Here is a 22,804-nt window from a genome sequence, read left to right on the forward strand (position 1 = left end):
AATAATTAAATATGTCCGTTCTATGTATCGAGTCCAGAGGAGCTTTTATTTTCAAAATCCTAAACCTGAAGCTGTCGGTTAAGTTTTGAAATGTTTTACTCTGTGTTGTACTCAATCACAAATTTATTGACAGAACCTGACTTAGTGTCGTGTTTTGATTGTCGATTCTATGTAGCATTGTGTTTTTGTGTATGTTGTAAAGCACTTTGAAATGCCTTGCTGCTGAAATGTGATCGATTGATTGATTGTTTTAGTTTAAACTGAATTATTTTGGAAAACAGCTTTCTTTACTTCCTGGTTGTGTTTCTCTCATTATCCTCTTAACATTTGAGAAAACACACAACCAGTAAAAGTGCATGTTTGGATGAAAGTAAACAACGATGTTGGTTCACACCAAATGTTTCCTACCAGCTATTTTTGGACGCTCTCCTGCAGGATGACACGGTTTTCTTTCTAATGTCCACAGTTCAGGCCCAGCCGAGTTGGCTGCTAAGTCTTTATTTCATCTCTTTTTTTTTGTGCTTTTTGTAGTTTTTGTTGTTCAACGCCAACGCTCTCACGCTGTGAGAACTCGCACACACTCACAGAGCTGAAATGTTTACATTTCTTTCCATATCATTGTGATCGCGTCCCACAATGCCTCTGTTTCCCGTAAAGAAGCAGCTCCTCTTGGTGAACTCAAGTGCAGTAAAGAAATGGTTGCTGAAAGAAGAAAATTTGAAATTTTTTCCAGCATGAACTCACATGGATGAGTTTAACCTTCATCAAGGGTCGGTGGCTAGTTTTACATTCGCATCTCAAGTTGCTGTGTTTACCAGTAACAATACATTTCTCTGTATTTTGAACCTCAAAAGGTTTAAAACTTTTGTTTTAATTTCTTTATGGCACCACAACATCAGTCCAAGTCCTTTAGTGATGTTGTTTTAAAATGTCTGATGGCACTTCGACTATTCGGTACTTACAAAGGTAGCGCTTTTGATAAAATGTTTCCGCAACATTGCCTCAGGAACACAAGAAAAAAACAGTAGGTAAGAAAGTAAGAATTGATAAAGGTTAAAGGAGGAAAAGATAAACTACTCATGTTTCCATTAAATCCGATATATCTGCTGTCTTTTGTTTTGATAGCTTGTGAGACACATTTAAAAGCAACCCTGTTAATATAGTCTACTCTGTAATCAATTTTTCTAGCTGGAAATGTTAAAAACTGCCTTTGGAAATCCCAGAAAGTGATCCAGTTGGTGAATAAATGACAAAGTAGTAGCAGTTCCTAACAGCAGCCCAGTCCAGTAACTTCCCAGCATCCACTCCCCGTTGATGAGGCCGACCTCAGCGGTGCAGAGCCCATAAATCAAACCTCTAGATGGATCAGCTCACACCAGACCAGTGATTCTAACTGGATGCCCCTGTAGCTAACAAAGCACCAATGTCTGGCCAATCTGGCTCCGACTGATCCATTTTACAAGGTCCAAGTCCAGGAAACAACTGAAACTCTTTTCTGAATGACCAAATAACTACGAAATGTAAAAGACGTCACCGCCATGGATTGCTGACCTTATGATCATTATGTGGTGCTTGTGTCACCAGGATCTTGGGATTTAACAATTTGCAGAAGCGAGACAATCAAAAACAGACGACCAATAGATTGAAAACATAACACTTTCTGTCAGTCAGCTGGTAAATAAATTATGGAGGATATTTTTTTCACACTTCTACCAAACTCTAGCCTGATAAAAAAATAAATAAATAAGTTAAATAAATGAATGAATAAAAAAGCAGCCCCTCGTTCTTACATTTTGTTTGGCACAGAGGGTCGTAGTTAGAGGTGCAGACTGTCTTGAGGTTTTACATTTCGCTAACGTTTAGCTGTGATCACGTGCTAGTTCCACGCCAAGACGCTCACTGGGAATTGCGTGCGCCGTGCTTGTTCCTATCCTCAGCTGCCGTCGCTAAAAGCGGCGCAGAAAATCAGCGTCATCATTCACAACTTTTCCTTCTGTTTGCCGATTGGAAAGTCTACGGGAGAAAATCCAAGTCAATGGGAGAAAGCCCAGACGGAGCGACGAAGCGAGATGAGAATTGAAAGCGTTGGAAAAAATCAAAATAAAAAAGAAAAGTTGAAAATGAAAACGAGCTGCATTTCCCTGTTAAGCAGCTCAAAGCAACAGGGAAATAGTAAATAACCGTGTATTTCTTCATACAGAAAAAAAGAGCTCTTATTTGTCAGAGTACAAATACGGGATCTTGGCTAATTACTTCACTAAAAAACAAAGGTTCACGCTGCAACAGCCTCACTTCTGGGAGAGGAAAGAATTTGTCAAAGCTCGATGTTCACTGTTCAGCGCTTCACCTGGAGGCCTGTTCTCAAATCTAAAAAAAAAAACAAAAAACCATATAATAATAAAAAAATCTTCTGTACCGGTGTTAGTGAATCTTGCAGCTCAGCGTTGAGCTCCAGAATCCCAGCACAGCTCCACAGACATCTGGGTAAAGAAGCGCACAGACTGCCGGGGCTTTGCAGCGCAAAGCTCAAGTCAAACAGAAATCTACTTTTGGGACAAGGCTAAGACGCTCAACTGCATTCCCGTTTTACAACTTTATAAAGGATGTAGAAAAGTGGACGGCAATGCCTACAATTGACTTCCACTCGTCTCCTGTGACCTGTTTCTCATGCGAGACTTTTTTTTTTTTCTAAAGCGACCACCATCTGCTGCTCTCTGCAGCAGAAAGGGCTCAATAAAGTCCTCTGAACCTCTGTTGACTTTCTGACATCTCAGCGCAGTGCAGCGCCGTCCAAACGCTCCGGAGCCTCACGCTTATGGATTCAGAACCATCTGCGCCCGTCATAAAAGTGACTCGTGGAAAAAAAATATTTTCATGAAATGTTTGTGAATTAAGCTCGGAGGACGGATCTGAAGAGCACGAACGATTCAGAATGCGTATGAGATTATTGGGGGTGAAATTCCGCATTATCTTGTAAAATAAGATGAATTCTTTGGATTTTTTATTTATTTATTTTTTTACATTACAAATGTTTTCACTTTTTACGTAATACAACTTAAGAGTCAACGTGTTAGACAGCAAGGAAACCGACAAACTTTGATTGGGAACCAACGAAAAAACACATTATCAGCCATTTTAAATATTTTTCCAAAATTATATTTACCATTTTGTGGCGCCAGAAAATGCTAAATATAATTTTGGAAAATGTGTCGTTCCATTTTCAATTTCATTTTCCTTCCTTACTGGGTCAATCCCCTTCACAGCTGTCTATGATGGCTGTTGTTCAGCGCTCTCTAAATATGTCGCTCCTGGCAACTTTTGTTTGTTTTGTGCTGGTCTTTCCTGCTTCATATCTGGGCCTGCACAGTGGTGCACCTCTTGGCCAAGTAGTACCACTAGAGATAGGCAACGACTCTCCTGCAATATTGCTAGGAAAACTGGATAAAAGCAATCAATATATAAATGTATAGGTGGAAAATAATATATCCATCATAAGCTACGAGCGCGAACACGGTTAAAACGGGAAAGGATCCTGAAAATGTCACGTTTTCCGCCTCTGAGGGCCAATGCTCTGACTGTGCTGTTTTGATAAAAGTGGAGTAAAACCCAGGGTTGCAGATTTCCATGTCCCAACCCCGTAGCGCTGGAAAAGAGAAAAGAATGCTGTAATAATATGTTGCTTTGCTGCTGGTTTGGCTTGGCTCTCTGCCTCGGTGCCATGTTGTCAACGCAATAAAGCGTCTCAAACTCCAGCTGGAAGGCGAGATGCTTATTTCCAGGCGTCTTCGTGCTCACAGGCACTTCCGTAGCGCAGCTTACTGCGAGTTGCCATAATTAGCAGTTGTCCACGAAGAGCCGCGCTGGACGCCTCGTGTGATGTGAACTATGGCAAGCCGTTTTAACATAAATTCGGTTTCGTCTGGCTATCCGTAATTACATTCTAGTTGTCTAAAAATGCATTTTGACCAGACAAAACTACATTTCGACTATTCCGAATGGTAATTTAAGGTATCTGCATTTACATTCTGACTAGTAAGAATAAAAGATATCTTCAATTACATTTTGACGAGTCAAAATTCCTTTCGAGATATCTCAAATGACGTCACTGGATCCGTCATTTGACGGGACACATGTTGTCTAGCCATTATTTGCTTCTAAGATATCTATAATTCAGTTTTCACTGTACAAAACTGCATATCTCCTATCCAAAAATAAATTTAAGATATCTTGAATTGTGTTGTCATTCGAGATATCTTTAATTAGAATTATGACTAGTCAAAACTAAAATCGAGATATCTTGATTTTACTTAATGACTAGTCATAATTTAATTGAAGACATTGGGGGGAAACACATAATACCGACCCTTTAAAACTACAGCCTAAGATTGTGACCTCTTGTTTACAAATTAGGTGACATTTAGGTCCAAATTAGTCAAGAGGAGATCAATTCATCTTCATTAAAACACTAAACTGGTGTAGCTAAGCGAGCTAACAATGCCGTTTTATTGAGCCGCTGCACCTTTTATCCCCCCTCCTCGTTTCTCCATGAGCCACTACTGACTAAATACCCCTAATAACCAACACGCATGAAGAAAATGAAGATGAACGCGTCGCCGTCTGGTGGAGAAACGGATTCCTGGTTGGATGGCGTGGCGCTCCCCAACCCACCTTTCTTTATTTTGGCCTTTAACAGCATTGTTGCACTGTGGCTCACATGTCTCAGTCAAATTATTCAACCCTCCCCCGCCCCCCTTAAGCCCCTCTCAGCGTACTTCCCCCACCCTGGGCTTGTCTGAGGAGGCCTGAGGACTCCTTTGTTTACTTCAGAGAAAATGGAGCAGGTGCAGGAAAAATGGAGCCAACAAATGGCGCGGTGTGAGACATGCTTCAGGTGGAGGTGCTGTTGTCTTGTGTTAAAAAAAAAAAAAAAAGAAAGTAACAAAAAATAGAATAATAATCTGACCAACTGAAAGTTTAGTAATGGTGAGATCCAGCATGGGAACTCCACCGAGGGTCTTAAGGAAAAGGTCAGAGGGGTCAGTCTGCTGCAGCGGTCAGCCCATAGGTCAACTCCCCCCCTCTCTCCCTCCCCCAGCACTGGATTAACTACCACTGCCTCCTCGTCTCTGCACTGTAAAATTTTCCAATTTCAGGTAATGGAACTCGTAAAACAACGTTATTGGAAATGTCAACGGGATGAAAAAGGCTGGACATAAAGTTCTGATTTACTGTCTTCCAAAAGTATTCACACCCCTCTTCATTTATATTTTGTAACACTTTGTTGTGCTTCATTAGGATTTATTTTTTCTGCGATAAACTAAAACGCCTTACTGCATAATTGTAAAGTGATAAAAGGGAAATAAAATGTTTATTTCCTTTTGAAAATTAAAAACAGCAAAAGAAACAGGTTTAGATGTATGTAGTCGCCCTTTTTGCTGCAATTTACTGCCAAAGTGACTTTATGAGTTTCCCACTGGAGAAATTCGTCTTGAATAAAGGGGTGGTTCTGCACCAAGGCACCCGAACAGAAAACAAGCCACATAAATTTTGGAAGTGCGTTAAAATTGAAGTTCTTCAAAACACAACAATCTGAAGATTGAAAATTGAAAGAGTATCAATTTACTTTTGTTTCTGTCCATTTCAATTCAATTTCGAATTCAAAAATACTTAATTGATCCCAAAAGGAAGTTAAGTTTCTCTCTGACTAAAGAGGAATAAACAAATGTTTCATACATTTCTGTTGGAAATAAAGGAACTTTTTGGCCTCCTCCCTGTACACAAACAAAGAAGTAAGTACTTGTTTAGCATCACACCAAAAGTTTTTATTCTGCTTAAGGTTGCAGTATCATGCAAAATAAACTTTTTTGAGCTTTACATAATGTTTATATAGTTATTCACCTCATCAAAAACACACCTGGAGTGTTGCTTTAAAAATTCCTTCATCTCCATGGCAACCGTTTATCTGTGAAAAATGCCTGAGTGAATCTAGCGCCTACTTTGAGGCTTCAGCTTTCAAGCTTCTGCCTCACAGAGCATCCGTTCTCTGTGACCAACCCACTCCTTCAGACTAGCCAGCAGCAATTAGCAAACAGCTTGTGGAGCCGCGTTTCTGTTTAGGTTATCATGTGAGCCACTTCTCCGTGAAACACTGGTAAAAACGTTGTTAATGGGTGAATAGAGGAGCCATGTTGGGATGACTTCCTAAAGAGAAGGAGTTTCTTAAAGGGACAGAGACCCAATTTGAAGGCGGTACATTACAAAATCAAATTTCTTTTAAGTCATGTTTGACATATACGGCTTTTTTTTTTTTTTTTTTTTTTTTTTTAGAACATCTGAAGCTAGAGAGATGATTTAACCTTATGTATTTCATTTGAAAGTTCCCTGGCTTCACTGTTGCTGCTTGGACTGAGTTCAAGGCTCACGGCCTTCTGTGTCTTAAGGAGCTCCCTTTGCAAAAGGCCTTTGTCTTCTCACTGGCATGCTTTAGCGTCTGCTTCTGGCAACAATCTCATCTTGTTGCCAGAGTGAATGCTCTGAAAGAAAATGTTAACTTACTTGGTGAGATATTTCTCTTTCTTGACTGCAAATGTGAGAGTGTGAATCCAGCCTGAATCTAGTTTTAAAAAAACATAGGTGCTTACACTGTAAAAAGTAATAAGTTCACTTTACTTAAAAAAAGTTAGGAAACCGATTGCCTCAAAATCTTCAAGTAAAGTAGCTAATTCATTTTAAGGTGTTAATGCTAAAAATAACTATGTTTAGACCACTCAGATAAAGGCAGTAAACCTGAGTGCCGTTAACTCAAAATCATTAATTGGGTTAACTGTAAAATATTCATTCAGACAACTCATGCAATGGCAGTAAACTTGAGTGCCGTTAACTCAAAATCATTAGTAAAGTTGACTATAAAATGTCAATTATGACTACTTGAAATTGTGAGTTATGTCAATTAAGCAGTACTCATAAAAATAAGTTATACTTACACGTTTAAGTGTTCACATTACTTGCAAAATATCAGGAAACCGATTGCCTTGATATGTTCAAGTAAGATGAACCAAAAGTGTTAAGTTATTGGAACGAAGAGCCAACAGACAACAGTTTGAATGGAAAAAAATGTTTAATAATTAAACAAGTTTACCTTAAATACAAGGTTCTCAAGTGTGGTTACATACACACCTGGAAACAAAGTTTTCCATAGACTTTTTTTAGGGGAAAAAAATGACATGACTTTTTTTCTAGGGTTGCCTTCAATCTAATATTGAATCCTTCAAATGGCCCTCAGTCTTTAAAACTTTGAGAATCCCTGATTAAATGTCTTTGTTGACTGGTGTGAAACAAAAACTCAATTCTCAATACTAGAGCCCAACATTTATCATAACATTGATAAAGTAAATAGTGAAGTAGTGAAGTGAAGTAAGGTTTCTCCTCATTAACATAAAACCATTTAGTAGTCTGCAAATGCAATGATGCTCTCTCCAACAAAAAAAGAATCAAACAAGAAATAAAAATCACTTTTCCAATAAGGGTAAAGGTATCAACGTTGATCCATAATGTCACATCACATTCACTCATTGCATCAGAAGATTTTTGAGTGATTGTATTTTTGGTTTTAGGGATTTATGTCCAAGTGAGAGAAGCACCCTTTGGATGAAGTCAAAGGTGTACTTCAGTTGTTGAGGGTACTCCAAATTCAGAGAATAAATAAGTCCAAAGAGCAAACACATGGCATGTGGAAGATTTCCAAGATCATTCATGACAAGACTTCCTTCCAAAATGATGGCAGTACTTGAAGACTGGAGGTGCAGTGAGTCAGTGAAGGCCAGCCTGTCCTCAGGAATGATGGTCAGGATCCCAATGGGGGTGTGAGACACATCTGGGTCTTCGCAGTCCTAACAACAATAGAAGCAACACCACAATTACATATCAACATAACACTTCTTTAGGGTGACCAGATTCCTCTTTACCCGGATATGTCCTACTTTTCAGACCTAAAAAAATGTCCAGGGGGAATTTAAAAATCGTCAGGGATTTTGGTCAACTGCCTCAAAACACATTACATAGCTTACAGTGCATTGTGATTACACTGCCACTCCGTTCCACTACTCCATTCCAGGTTTCTTTGTATGGAAAAGAAATCGGTAGCACATGTACACACGATTTCTTGTGCTACCGCTGGTTCTACCCCCCAAACCCCCCGTCTCCCCCATCTCCACCCCCCGTTGGCGCATGTGTGTCCGCCGATTCTACCCCCCCGCCAACAAAAAAGGAAGTGTCCTCCTTTTCAGAAACCCAAATCTGGTGACCCTACACTTCTTCATCATGGCTGCTTCTCCTACAGTTTACAGCTGCCCTACCTATGGCAGTCTACTCATCATAAGCCTTCTATAACAGTACAGCGGCTTTTTTAACCCGCCAACATCTTTATCCTTATCCCTTTTCCTTTTTTTGTTTTGCGCCCCGGACAGCTTTTTTGCTCTGCCGCTCCATCTTGTTGCCACTAAATAAACATGATATTTTCGACTAACGTTAGTCCCAGGCATCGCTAAATCATTACACATAAAGTTAACCTCAAAACCTGGACTTACGGATGAATTATACGGCCGAGATAACGAATATAAGTTTGCTAAAAAACAGTGGGACTTACCGTGACAAAACTTAGCTGCAGCAACCGTCGTATTGTTGACAGTTTGGAGCTTCTTTCAAACACGTCGTCACTCGTCAGTGTCCAATGCGCATGTGCGTTCAACGAGAGCTGCCGAATGATGCCGAGTTTTTTGCTGGTTATGCAGATGCGTTTTGTTCACTCATAACTCCAAGTTCGGGTTACTTGCTGCTGATGAGTTTGATTACTTGCCTCAGTAGAAAGTTGTCTTTGCTAAGTTTAAGTTAGTATAGTCAACAGAGTAAGCTGGAATGAGTTCAGGTCACTTTTCTTTTTGAGTACACTTTACTTTTACATTTTACAGTGTACAAAGAAAAAGAACAATCCTGTCTACATATCGTAGCACATCTGTTGGAATAAGCTGAAACATTCTGTTATCCTGCAGATGTTTCCAGAGACCGGCAAGATTAGGATTTTATGAACTTGCTAATTTGTCTGGTTGTTTAGATGCATGTGGGGCATTCAGACTGAGAAATTTTATCTTTTTATTTGCTAGTTTCTAACTCAGTATTTCTTGAAATGACCCATAATTGATACTTTATTAGCTACAACATTTAGGCTGTCAGACTAGATGCACTTTCTCTTTCTGCTTGTTTGTTCCGACAATGTAAACAATAGTGAAATCCATATTTCTCGCAAAAATTGTAAACACTCCCAGCGTCTCAATTCAGACTCAGACAACATGAGTCAAAGTTTCAACCTTGATCCAGCCTACCACGACGCCGCCTGGCCTCTGGCCTCCAAAAACAGAATGAGAATGAAACTTTTAAACGCTCACTTCAAAACCTACTCCTGTTTTTAAAAGTTGGTTGCACACGGTTGACGTTTTTGTCTAGGCATTTTGTCAGAATCCGTTTGAGAGCGAGTGCACAGCTTCCTTCCACAACATCACATGGGTAGAGAGCAGAAGGGCTGAAACAAAGACAAAGAGAAGCATCTGTATGCATCACTGAAAATAATTTCTTTACCCCAAATGCCAGCTCTGGTCCACGCTAACCTGATGCTCAGCATCCTGACACGGATGAAGTGAAGGCAGACACTTTGCGTCAAAGGGGGCATCTGCTTTTTTCTTTTTTGAAAATTGCGTTTACTCATTTCCTTTTCGCTCCCAGCGGGAAGCTTGTGGCGCAAATACATTTGAAAAGAGCTGCACCGTGTCTCCGTGGGTGTCTGTCTGTGAATGATGTGCCACTGTGTGCTTCCCACATTTTGCTATTTGAGATCCGGGCCTCTCTACCAACCCGGTGCTGTCCTCCCACGGCTTCCGACCATCCTTCCTCTCTACGCCAGCCTGCAGAGCGAAGAGCCTCGTCTGTCGCAGGGTTTTTTAGAAATGTTGCTCTTATATGGGCATTCTCGGAAACATTGGAAATCCACCTTATGTAAGAGAACGATCCTGTTTGTGAACTAAACTGAGTCGGAATGATGTGTTAGCGGGAGCGCTAAAAATAAATTGGGTCTGTTTTGGCCCTCGCAGCAGAATGCAAATATATCCAGATTGCTGTGTTTTTTTGTGTTGATTTTTTCTCGTCTTGATTTGAACAGATTTGGGAATTGATGAAAGCTAAATTAGAGCAGCAGGTATTTATTAATCATTTAAAACATCAACATATGACAGGAGAAATATAATGGTGCCGAATGAGGGTGAGCATTCTCATCGTCATTTGGGGATTTAAAATGCGTGCTAAAGTTTAATTCAAAAATGATTAGCATCATTTCAAACCCAATGCCTTGCAAAAATATTCAAATTCCTTGATTTAGTTTAGCAATTTCAGTATGAATCCAGCTGTGCTTGTGAAAGCCTCAGAGAACATTGGTGAGTAAAAAAAAAAGGAAATAAAAACATTATTACAGCCAGGAAATACAACAGAATGTTTTCCAAAATTATATTTTCCACTACTGTCAGGGAGACAGTAGTGGAAAACGTTAGTTGGCGCACTGTTGGGTTGCAACTGCAAAACATCCTAAACTGACAGGATACACTAGCTGTGTTTCCATTACAGGTATGTGCAAAACTTTGTTGTAAGATCAACATTTAGCTAATGAAATGTTGTCATAAAATAAGCAGCACAATTAAAATCACACCTTAATAAGTTATTAGAAAAAGTGCCACGCTGTCATCCTCCTACCACTTCCTGTTGTCTTCTTTGTGTTTTCCGCCAGTAGTACGGTACAGTAGTTGATCACATGTGATGTGAAAACAGTTTCCTTTGCAGGTTTGTGAAATACACTCATTTCGATTTGACTGAAAGCCCACTTTGTCCTAATGGAAAAAAAAAAAAATTCATAGAAAGAAATGTTAGTTTTTTTGTTTGTTTGTTTTTTTGTTGTTCAAAATGTCAAATTTCTCCATTTAGCAAATGTATTCCCGTAAATTCGGAATTCGAATTTCTGAAGTTAAACGGTTACTGTAAGTACAACTACTGTTCTGTTGATAGAATAACTTATTTGTACATCCTATAAAAATCTGGCCTTGATGGAAGAATTGGAAGAGGAAAAGCAGTTGTTGCAAGAAAGTTAGGGGGAAAAGCAAACGTGGAGAAATGCTCTCCGTTTAAACCAGAGCAAAGCTGATGTTTTGGGCTTATGTGTGAGAAGCTCTCACAAAACCAATACCTCACTTGGTAAAACTCCGTGGCAGCATAATACTGTGGAGTTAACAGAAGCAACAGGAAATACAATACTTGAAGAACTTTGTTAGACGTTGCAGACTTGAGATTGGGGTGGAACTTCCTTTTTCCAGCAAGACCTATCTCACATTTATTATTTAAGATAATACAACATAGAGACGGCTAGCCTGTTAATTTCCAATAAATATTGTTCTGTAAGACAATGACCAAAAACCTAATTGGTATCTTTGCTCAGACATTCTTTTGGAAGACACACTTAGAGAAAATTTACTGTAAGTTTGTCTCCATTTCAGAAAATCAACATTTATCCACACTGCCAACCAACTTAGTCAACTTTGTCAGGGAATGTACAAATTTTTTATAAATATATATATATATATATATATATATATATATATATATATATATATATATATATATATATATAATCTGTGCAGCAGACAACATAAACTATATGTAAATAAACAACTTCCTCAGGTGTGTTATGAGGGATTTTTGTATCTTTGAAGACCTGAGATGAGATGTTAAATGGATTGTGGCAGAGCAACACAAAAAAGTGGATAAATATGAAGTGGTATGAAAATTATGCCTTGTTTCACGTTTCAATCTGAATAGGCTGGAGTGGATTGGTTTTTAACACCTGCTGAGTCTATACTTTGTAGAACAACCTTTGGTTGAAGGTAAGCTCTAAATCTTTTCTAAATCTCATCTGTAGACTAAAACAATTGCCTGCTCTTTGAGGTAAAATAGCTCAACAACTCAGCCAGACGGGATGACAAGCAACCATGAACATCAGCAAGGTTCTCAATGTGAGTTAGAAGCAAAAGCATCTAAAGCCTGAGTCATCGTGCGGTCCGGCAGATTCACAAAGCGAACAATATTCCAAGAATACACAGAAAGAAAACACAGCTAGGTAGAAGGGACCAATGCTATGCAACATCTTCATAAACTTGAATTAATGCAGTATGTTATATATTGCATATTGTATGTACTGGAGGCTTTGCTGCAGTGTGGGTGTCTGGCGTTTTTGCAGAAAAACAAGCAAGTGTCTGACTCCACACGTGAGTTCACCTCCTGCCTTTTGCATTCAGTCTCATTAATTTGATAATGTGAAACTGTTAATGACCTCCTCGGAGCTCTAAGTGTTAATGCACTTCAGTGATTGCTTGGCTGAAAGCAGGAGGCTTTATTTTTTGCGGCCTGAATGGGGGGGGGGGATGAGTCAACTGCATTGAATCACCGGTTCAGAGAGATGCCTCTACAGTCACTGCTCCTGCAGTAAAATAGACGCAGTGATTGGTTGGGTACGCTGGGGGCAAGAAAACAACAACAATAAAAAAAAAGGGGTTATTTCTTTTCCTGTCTCCTCGAGAAACTGCAGAACATCCATGTATAAAACACAACCCTGATCTTGCTAAAAGTGAACAGAAGCAGAAAAACCTGGCGGTAAATACATTCAGACATGAAGTGGAGGAAAGCAGTAGGTTGAAATTAGAGACATGCAGCCTCTTACTGACTGATACATAACATATTCTGGTAGTTGTTGCTTTAACACACTTTAAAGGAAGACAGTTGACAGTAGAAGTTAGCATTTTGAAATTAAATTTGACAAAATTCTTATCTGAAGCTGACATTTGAGTGATAATGCAAGTTTGTATTTCTACCCATATTAGTAATTTAGTAATTTAGTATTAGTAATTGACTACCTTTAATTTAGTAGCTGTATTTATGCCTAACCCCGATATTTTTCCTAACCCAAACCATTACTGGAAGGAATGTGTTAGAGTTACATTCCTAAAACTAACCTAAACTAAAACATAATTCACAACTGACCTCTAAATCTGACCCCTGACCTTAAACAAGGGGGTCCATCATATTAAGACCCAACTTTGGCTGCCATAAGCACATTTGGTTTGTAGAAGGTTAGTAAATGTGCCATAAATGGCACACATAGTCGTGCTTTTGTATCTTGTGGGGACTTTACATTGACTTCCATTCGTTTTTCACAACTTAACCCTAACCATCACATACCTAACCAAAACTCAATTAACACCTTAGTCCTAACTCTTAACCCAAAAACAGCAATTCCCCTCATAGGGACCAAGTTTTGTCCCCACAACCTCATAACATTAACTAGGTCCCCACAAGGTCATAAAAACCTGGTTCACACACACACACACACACCCACACACACACACACACGCACACACACACAAACACAGGTTTGTATTTTCACCCATATTAAGACTTTGCATTGACTTCTACTCATTTGAACTGCCTTCATACCCAACCCTCACTCTGACCCTTACTATTCAATAAATTAGACTGTTATTCATCCATCCATCCATCCATTTTCAATTCATCCTTTGTCTCTAACGGGGTTGGGAGGGTTGCAGCTAACGTTCCGGGCGAGAGGCGGGGTTCACCCTGGACAGGTCGCCAGTCTGTCTTTCAACACAGAGACATACAGGACACACAACCATTCACACACTCACACCTAGGGAGAATTTAGAGAGACCAATTAACCTGACAGTCATGTTTTTGGACTGTGGGAGGAAGCCGGAGAACCCGGAGAGAACCCACCATGCACAGGGAGAACATGCAAACTCCATGCAGAAAGACCCCGGGCCTGGAATCGAACCCAGGACCTTCTTGCTGCAAGGCAACAGCTCTACCAACTGCACCACTGTGCAGCCCTAGACTGTTATTGAAAAGCCAATTTATTTATTTTTAGGAACTTTATCACAAAGTGAAACACATTAACAGAGATATTTGTTTCTGTTAATTGTGACAGGAATGAAAACATATTTAAATCAGAATATTAAGAACTATAAAATTATATTTTTTATACCAAAATGTGGGCTTAATGAAAAGTATATTTAAATCCTGCTTAAGGGTTGTTAATTTTGAAAAGGTACTTTTAATTTGACAGATGAGACTCATCAGAGAGCGTGTTCTAATTTATTGAATGTAAATGTATATTCCAAAGCCAAACCATAACTTAAACTTAATTCAGACCAAACCTCTAACTAAACTCCTAAAAATTGTTTTATGGGTCATCCCACATTGGGCCTGGAGTTCGGTTCACATAAGTTCAATCAGTCCCCAGAGAAATAGTAAAATGCCATAAAACGTCCTGAATTTTTAAAATAAATGAGTACACACACCTTAAATTGACATTTTAATCCCTTTAAATATCTATTTCTTTTTAGATCCACTGGCTCCAGCAGACTTTAGATTGAGTCAAAACAAAATCTACTTCCCATTGTAAGCGTACTAGTTTTTTTTTTTTTTTTTTTTGTTCCAGATTAATCTAGGTCTTGGTTCACACGTGCAGACCCAGTCAGAGGAGACCCGGCGTGTCGGCTATCCCTCGCTGTTCCCTGACACACTTGCAGAACCATCCAGAGTCATCTGAGCCTGTCGGACAGAAAACTGGCAGCAAAATCCCTGTGAATACAAGAACAATTGTTTTTAACTCAATTGCTTTTAGCTCGATAAACGTGTTGGCATTTTTATTTTTCATTGACGGTGCAATCAGCATGCACACAGTGTATTCCATTCCGCTGCTGCATTTGTGTTCTCCAGCACAAACACTGTTCAGTTTGGCTAAAAGCAGAAGGCAAAGAAGATGCAAATGTTTGCTTGATCCAGAACCTAAAGAACAGAAAAAGTACCGGAGAAGGATGACAAATACCAGGAGGATGATGAAACTGGAGTCAGGAATGCTTGAGAACCCGAGTGGGTTAAAATTACAGCAATTTACTGCATCGGTATGAAATAGAAAGTTGTGATAAACGCTGAGCTCAGCAAAAACAAAGGTGTTTCCCAACCCACGGATTCCAACTCCTGCTATTTCCCTCTTGGCAGATGATGAACGGAGTACAATCAGAAAACAACGCCACAACTGATAGGTATTTCTCAAACCTACATAAAAAGAGAACCACAGACAACGTTTATGAGTTTTCAACCAAGCTTCTGCAGAAGGAGAAGACACAGCAAGCCACTTCTCCAAGGTGTTTCCATGCGTTCTGACTCCCCGCAGCAGAGCCTGTCTTTTTATTAAGCATGAGAAAAGATGGGAATCGGGAGTGAAATGTGGGAGAGCGATAAATAAAAACAAAACATTCTGAAAACATTCTGAAACAAGGAAGAACTACATTCTACACACAAGCAGTTTAAGGAGTATCCCAAGATAAGAAGCAGCTGCAGCTTCAAGGTTTAGGGGAAAAGCAAGTTTTGTCTTTCACACAGTTTAACAAATTCCTCCTCTCTAGGGTGTGAATACTAAACCTATGAATGAAAGGCAAACTGGTAACTACAAAACATAATTATTCCAACAGTAACCAAGGTAACTTGCTTTTCACAGGGTTTCTGAAGGTTTCTGTATCCTGGTACACAAATGGAAAGTTGAGTGGAACGAGAAGGTTTGGCAGAAACAATGAAAATGCAGCATTGATTATGGACAATTCAAACTGTAGAACTGCAGCAGAAATTTACAAGGAATGAACTGCAGCTGCAGTCGGGGCTTCAATGGCCTCCACATAAAGACGTAGTCAGGACATCATGGGCTGCAACTACAGCAGTTCGCATCTTAAACCCCAAAGACAACACCTTAACTGGACAAAGAAGAACAAATGATTGTCTTTTGAAAGAAAAGTAATTTAAGTAAGACATGCAGACAGAGCTCCAGCCAAGTACTTCAGACTGGCCCCACATTCTGTATTGAAAAAAAAAAAAAGATTTTATTGACTGGAACTAATATTCTAATAAAATATGAAACTGAATGGTGTGTTTTCATCAGATAACTTGCTGAGCCTGGTGGTTGGGGCAGTAGGGCAGTTGTTCATCCAGTGGTTCATCATGCTTTTGAGTTAAAAATGTTTAAAGGTGACAAGAAATTTGAAAATATTACCTCATAATTATATGTTATTGAAACATTAGAAGACAAATACCTGAACACCAACTGTGGCGTCTTAAAAAAATGCAACATTTAAAAGAGACTTACAAAAAATAAGCAACGTTTAGCCTGGTGGGGGGCACCAGTAAAGCCTGGTGGCCCGTCAGGCTTATGGAGGAACCCTGTAATATATTGAAAAATTCACTTTTTGAATTGTATTATTCCAAGCCACTTGTAGCTGAGAGTTTGAACTTATAAACATATTTCCATCATGTACCATGTAAAGACTGCATGTTATTTTATCTGTTGATAAAATAATAATAATTCATAGCAGATAATAAAACAGCTGGAGGCCCACATTCATAACAATGTCTTTTTTTAAGTATGAAGTAAAGAACAGCTGATGCTATTATTGGTTATTATTGGTGTTTTGATTTGTCTCAGCTTTAAATAATTACTTTAAGTCTATTTCGTCCATTCTATCAAACTATTAGCTTGAAGTTAGTTGGTGTGTGTGCTGACTATCCGCCTCGTAAAACTCATTAATGGACCTTCACTTGACAGACCAGCTGTCCAATGGTTCCATGGAATCCTCTGGGCAACCAATAGCCTTCGGTTCCGAGCTGCTGCTGCTTGCTGATTGGCGGAAGGAGCTTCTGCCTCCCGAGTACCGAGTCCCGAGTCAGTGCTTCTCCTTTGGTCAAGGTTGCACTTTGCAGCTGCAGCAGGACGCGCACGGAGCGCCGCTTACTCACGGAGAGCAGCACCGATTATTATTATTAGCAGCAGCAGCAGTAGCTCTGCTCTCGTTTTAATACCGAAGCGTCATTCTAGGATCTCCATCCTCACGGTATATCCGCCATGGACGAGATGGAGGAAGAGTTAAAATGCCCCGTTTGCGGCTCCTTTTACCGGGAGCCCATCATACTGCCTTGCTCCCACAATATTTGCCTGGCGTGTGCGCGGAATATTCTTGTGCAGACCCCCGAAGCCGAGTCCCCGCAGAGCAGCCGAGCCTCCGGGTCCGGCGTCTCAGATTATGATTACTTGGATTTGGATAAAATGAGTTTGTACAGCGAGGCGGACAGCGGGTACGGGTCTTACGGGGGGTTTGTCAGCGCTCCGACCACCCCCTGCCAGAAATCACCCAACGGAGTCCGGGTTTTCCCCCCCGCCGTCCCCCAGTCCGGTCCGCAGCAGCACCTCCTGCCGCATCCGGCCTCCTTGCCCCCGATCCCCCGCAACTCCTGCATCACCTGCCCGCAGTGTCACCGCAGCCTGATCCTGGACGACCGGGGGCTCCGGGGGTTCCCCAAAAACCGGGTGCTGGAAGGAGTGGTGGACCGGTACCAGCAGAGCAAGGCGGCCGCCCTCAAGTGCCAGCTGTGTGAGAAGAGTCCGAAGGAGGCCACGGTGATGTGCGAGCAGTGCGACGTGTTCTACTGCGACCCGTGCCGCCTGCGGTGCCACCCGCCCCGCGGTCCCCTCGCCAAGCATCGCCTGGTTCCCCCCGCGCAGGGCCGGATCAGTCGCCGCGCGAGCCCGCGCAAGATCTCCACCTGCACGGAGCACGAGCTGGAGAACCTGAGCATGTACTGCGTGCAGTGCAAGATGCCCGTGTGTTACCAGTGTTTGGAAGAGGGAAAGCACGGCACGCACGAAGTCAAAGCTCTGGGCGCGATGTGGAAACTGCACAAGGTACGTGCGTAAAAACACGAAGGCTTTCTTTGAAGCGAACAGGTTTTCTTCACCTTTAGGCGGAGCAACAGGTCTGTCTTTAAAAAAAATGGAGGAAGCAGAAATTGATATGTGATTTTTAAATAAGTTTCATTCTCCTTTACTGGTGCGGTGTTCAGGGCTTATCTTGAGGAAAAGAAGGGAATCATTGCTTATGTGGAATCTTATATGAAAGGGAGACAAATCAGCAGCTGTGAATGTACAAAATACGATCTAAGGATGGTTTGGATGATGTGGCTCTTCGCTTTGGGTGGCAAGATCTAGGGGGGCGGCACAAGAAAAGTATTAGCTTAGCTCCTGTGTAACATGCAAATAATTTAAAGCAACACATGAAACATTTTCCGTTGTGCAGTTAAAGCGATTTTATTATGTGAAGTGATAAGCAGCGATGCAAAACCCCCCAAAAGTGAACGCTTTCGAACATGGATAGTGAGAGTGAGTGTTGCTTTGGAGAGGTGTGCAATACTCCGACCTGGAAGTGGGTTGGAATGCTACGTGCGGCGGCTGCGTCTTTGAATTTCTAAATTCAAAGACAATCTTCGACTGTCTTTGAATTAACAAAAAAAAAAGAACAAGCTCGGTTGTTTAAATATGATAGTCAAGGCTACATGGAGCTTGCTTTAAAAATTCAAAGAACATTAAACCTATAGATTAAGTTTTAAAATATTCAGCATAGACTTTGTTTTTTCCTTTTCTTTTTTGAAGATGGGCCCTGAAATGAGAAAATCAGTATAATTTCCAGAATTACAGAACTATGAGAATTGTAATACACCTTGTAGCGGTGATGGTGTGGAACAGCAGAGATGTTTTCAAAACCTTTAGCTAATCAGGCGAAGCCTCTTTTAGGGCTGGACGACACGGCTTCAATATAAAATCTTCAGTTTCTTTCAATTTTTTATTTTGATATCAAATCAGATTTACGACTAATCAAGTTTTGCCGTCACTTTTTTTCTCTTATAAAAATTCACAAGTGGACAAAAAAAAAATATGTTTAAAAACCGATATTATTTCAATGATCCCTTCTGTGAGTTGACCTGAATTCAAAGTTGAAAGAAACAAACAAGATGGCGGCCCGTGCGGACATCACTCTGAACTAGGGAAACCCAAGGAGCGCATTGGAGGGGAAAAAAAAAGAATCACATTTCCAAGAACTAATTCGTTCAGAACAGAAAATTCTAACCTCTCTGTGACATAAATTGAAAAAGATAGGTATATATTTCTTTTAAAGATCACAAAGTATGGCGTCAAGGTTGGCAGGCCTCCTTGCCATCACCCTTATCTTGCTTTTGTAAGTGAAGTTCAGATGCAGCCCTCTGGCGTAGATAAAGGAGGTTATTTTGGAACCCTCGAGTCGTCGTGGGCACCTTTATCTACGCCTCTGCACCGTCGACCCTTCACCTCCGCCGTCCGCTTTGCAGTGAAGAAAAACATAGAAGAGCCAGATTTAGCCCCCGCAACGCTCCACAAACACTGCAAACTCCCACACACACACACACACACCTACACGCACACACACACACACACACACACACACACACACACACACACATGTAGCGATGTAGGCAAACCCAGAAAACGTGACCAAACCGCTCACACAAAAACTCGACACAAAATCATCGCTTATGCTTTCGGGAACGCTGTCCTCGTTATTTACACTTGCAACGGAGTCCTGTACCTCAACAAAAAATGAAAAAGACAATGGGAACGTTTAACCAGCCTCCATTTTTATCATCTATTCTAGATGGAGCTGAGACAAGTCCATCATTTCCATCAATTTTAAAACTGATGGAAAAGTCAGAGGAGGCTGAGTGTCTGTCGACCTCGCGTGCTCTCGTTGTTTCACAGGTCTGAAATAGGAGCACAGTATTTTAAGAAACTAATCAATGGCAGCAGGGGCCGTTTTTGGCCTCCGTCAGCAGCACCTGGTTATTTCTGATGGAACAGAGTCAGACATGGAGACAGCTTACCTAATAATTTAATTGTGGCTTTAAGTATTTCCCCACAATTCTGATTTGTATCAGAATTTGTGTTTTGTATTATACAAAACACAACCTGTTTCTCCTTAAAGCATCATGTTAATATATATATATATGTATATGTATATATTTGACCGCTTGGGGGCGCAGCTGAGTCGTAATATATTATTAAGGAGATAGTGAATTATAACAACATTAAAATAACACAATGACATGAGGGAAAAGAGAAAGAAAATGTCGCTGAAATAAACAATTCACCCTATTAGCCCGGTCTTCAAAAGAAATACTTGTGTTATACCTCCATAATTCAGCTTTAGGGAGAAATGTATTTGAACATTAACATCCACTGCAGACTTAGAAAACATATTTAATGAACTGAGGAGGAAAAATATGAAAGAAAATAAAAAGACTTTTTACTTAGTTTCTATTGGATTAATCTCAACAGAGATTTTATTCTGCTAAGGTTTTTTGAAGTTGTGATGTTTTGTGATGCTGTGTGAGGAACTTTCATGCAGATTTTCTACCCACATCTGTACATTTGTTTGGTTTGAAGTACAGACGTTGTAGTTTTAAAGCACTGGGTCTTAAATCAGGGTTAAGTCAGCTGCTTTGATGCTGCCACAGTTTTCCCAAGTTCTCTTGTTTTGTTCATTAATATAAATTGATGCTATTGGGTTCACCACCTGAATCTCACAAAAGATCAATCTTTTCTCATTCTGTCATGTAGATCGTGTTGATCTGTTGAATATTGTGTATGTTTATATAAAATGTGGTCTGAGAAATTGTGGAGTTTGTTTGAAATAAGCGTTCTAGTTTTGAATAAATATTGAAAAAATAAATTACAGGAAATAATTTTATTTCCAGACTTTATTCACAGTCACATGATATAAGTTTGATATCCATCAATCAACCAAACAAACAATCAATCAACCAAACGACTGACTGATTAATGAACCAACCAGTCGACCGAACGACTAACCAACCAAACTAACATCCAACCAGTCGACCGACCAACTAACCAACCAAACTAACATCCAACCAATCAATTGACTGACAGACCGACTAACCAAGCAACTAACCAACCAATCGACCGTTTGAGCTCAAACTATTGATTTTCTAAAAGTTATTTAGACTTTAAAAGACTGCAATAAGTGAATTGACAACTTTTAAGACTTTAACAGTCTGGATAATTATGGGTATTATTTTATCTTAAAAGTTTAGGAGCCATGTATGTTTATCAACCTGTGTGTGTACCTAAAAAAACCCAAACGTTATTAATTCAACAATGAGAGGCAATATTGATGCTAAAACCAGAAAGAAGGAGGTGAAAGAAAGTAAAGTTTATCAAAGTGCCCTGACAAGGTTTCTGTGACGCATCGTCCTCTAATTACTGCTGTACACCGTCCCGCTCTGCATTCACCCCCAGGCTTTATCACATCAACAAAACCATCACATACGCACCTCTATTTTTCTCCTTCACGCTTCAACAGATCAAAGCTACTGCAGTTTGATCTCTGAGCTTTTCTTACCAGGTTGATGCATTTTTCATCATCGTCGTCGTCATCATCATCACTGGCTAATGTTTATAACGTGTTCTCTACACAAAGAAGCTTAATGAATCTACACTCCGTGTCACACATTTCTAGTATTCCATCTCTTTTGCTTTCTTCCTGAAAATTGTCATCGGGTTTTTTTTAGTCCGCATTCTTCACTGTCCTCTTGTTTATTTTTAGTGGGTAAGAGTTGAACAACCTGCCGTCATGGCAACCGAGTCCTTCTTGATGCTGTACAGAGCAACAGAGGTCTCTAAGACACCGGGAGCGGAGAGGAGTTCATCCCAGATGCTTTACGGTGCGTCTGGTCTCAACGACGAAGAAACCTCAGGGATTCATCTCCTTTCTCGCAGTGGATTGATGGCAGCGTGTCTAAAACATCACGCAATTTAATGTACCCAAAGTCAACCTTAGTAGCAGAACAGTGATTGAAAAATAAGAGTTTTATAGTGTGACTCATCCAGCTTTGTGATTAGACGACCGGTGATGTGTTGACAAGATGTCCGCTTTGTTATCGCATCATGATGAACTGTTTGCGACTCTTTGCTGATGCTATTAGAGGCCGCCAGGTCATCAGGTGACGTCTGGGTCAGACTGTGTCGCCTCAGAGCCAATCAAAAACAACCAGAAGATCTGTGCAGTCGACAGCTTCACCAAAACACAAATTCAGGCTTCCTACGTGGTTTTCATGTTAAAATGACAAATTTTTTACTGTTAAAGACAATATTGGTCAATTTGTGATGTTTAAATTCAAAGTTTGACCATTTTTTAATGCAGAATTGTCAGCAGGATATTTCTAGAAATGATGGATGAACAAGGATTAAGATCTATTTATACACCATTTAGTTAGTTTTCTTCCACACTTCTTAGGCCAAATTTTACTGGATGATAAATTGTTCTAGAAATTATTGCGACAAGCAATAATAGTGTCGTTTTGAGACGATTTTCAAGTAACATATTGATAATGAAAGTTCGTCCTGACTTATAAACTTGAATTTTGTAAAGAATGCTCCACACTGGAACTGGAAGACATTGTAGATATTCAAAATAAAATGCAACCAAACACAAAAAGATTAAATGGAAATCAAAACAACACACAACAGAAACCACAGATAAAATGGATTATGAAGTCTCTAAACAAAAATGGCCTTCATAAGTGACCCAGCTCGTTTCAGTTTGTAACGTGATTAATTGATTCATGAACTCCATCCATCCATCCATTTTCTTACACCCTTCTTCCCTAATGGGGTCGGGAGGGTTGCTGGTGCCTATCTCCAGCTGCGTCCCGGGCGAGAGGCGGGGTTCACCCTGGACAGGTCGCCAGTCTGTCGCAGGGCAACACAAAG

At 40.2% G+C, this 22,804-nt stretch overlaps 1 protein-coding gene across 2 annotated transcripts in view; it reads left to right on the forward strand.

Annotated features, from left to right (window-relative positions):
- The first annotated feature begins 16,890 nt into the window (after window positions 1–16,890).
- Window positions 16,891–22,804, forward strand: part of trim9 (tripartite motif containing 9) — a 36,599-nt gene continuing 30,685 nt past the window's right edge. The window contains exon 1 of one of the 2 annotated variants that reach the window (XM_044143006.1): window positions 16,891–17,890. In XM_044143006.1, the coding sequence (XP_043998941.1) occupies window positions 17,054–17,890 (837 nt within the window). In that variant the 5' untranslated portion in view covers window positions 16,891–17,053. The remainder of the gene's footprint in view (window positions 17,891–22,804) is intronic. The other variant, XM_044143007.1, reaches the window with a different exon arrangement.

This window comes from Gambusia affinis, linkage group LG16 (assembly GCF_019740435.1).
Source record: "Gambusia affinis linkage group LG16, SWU_Gaff_1.0, whole genome shotgun sequence".
Lineage (NCBI taxonomy): Eukaryota > Metazoa > Chordata > Actinopteri > Cyprinodontiformes > Poeciliidae > Gambusia > Gambusia affinis.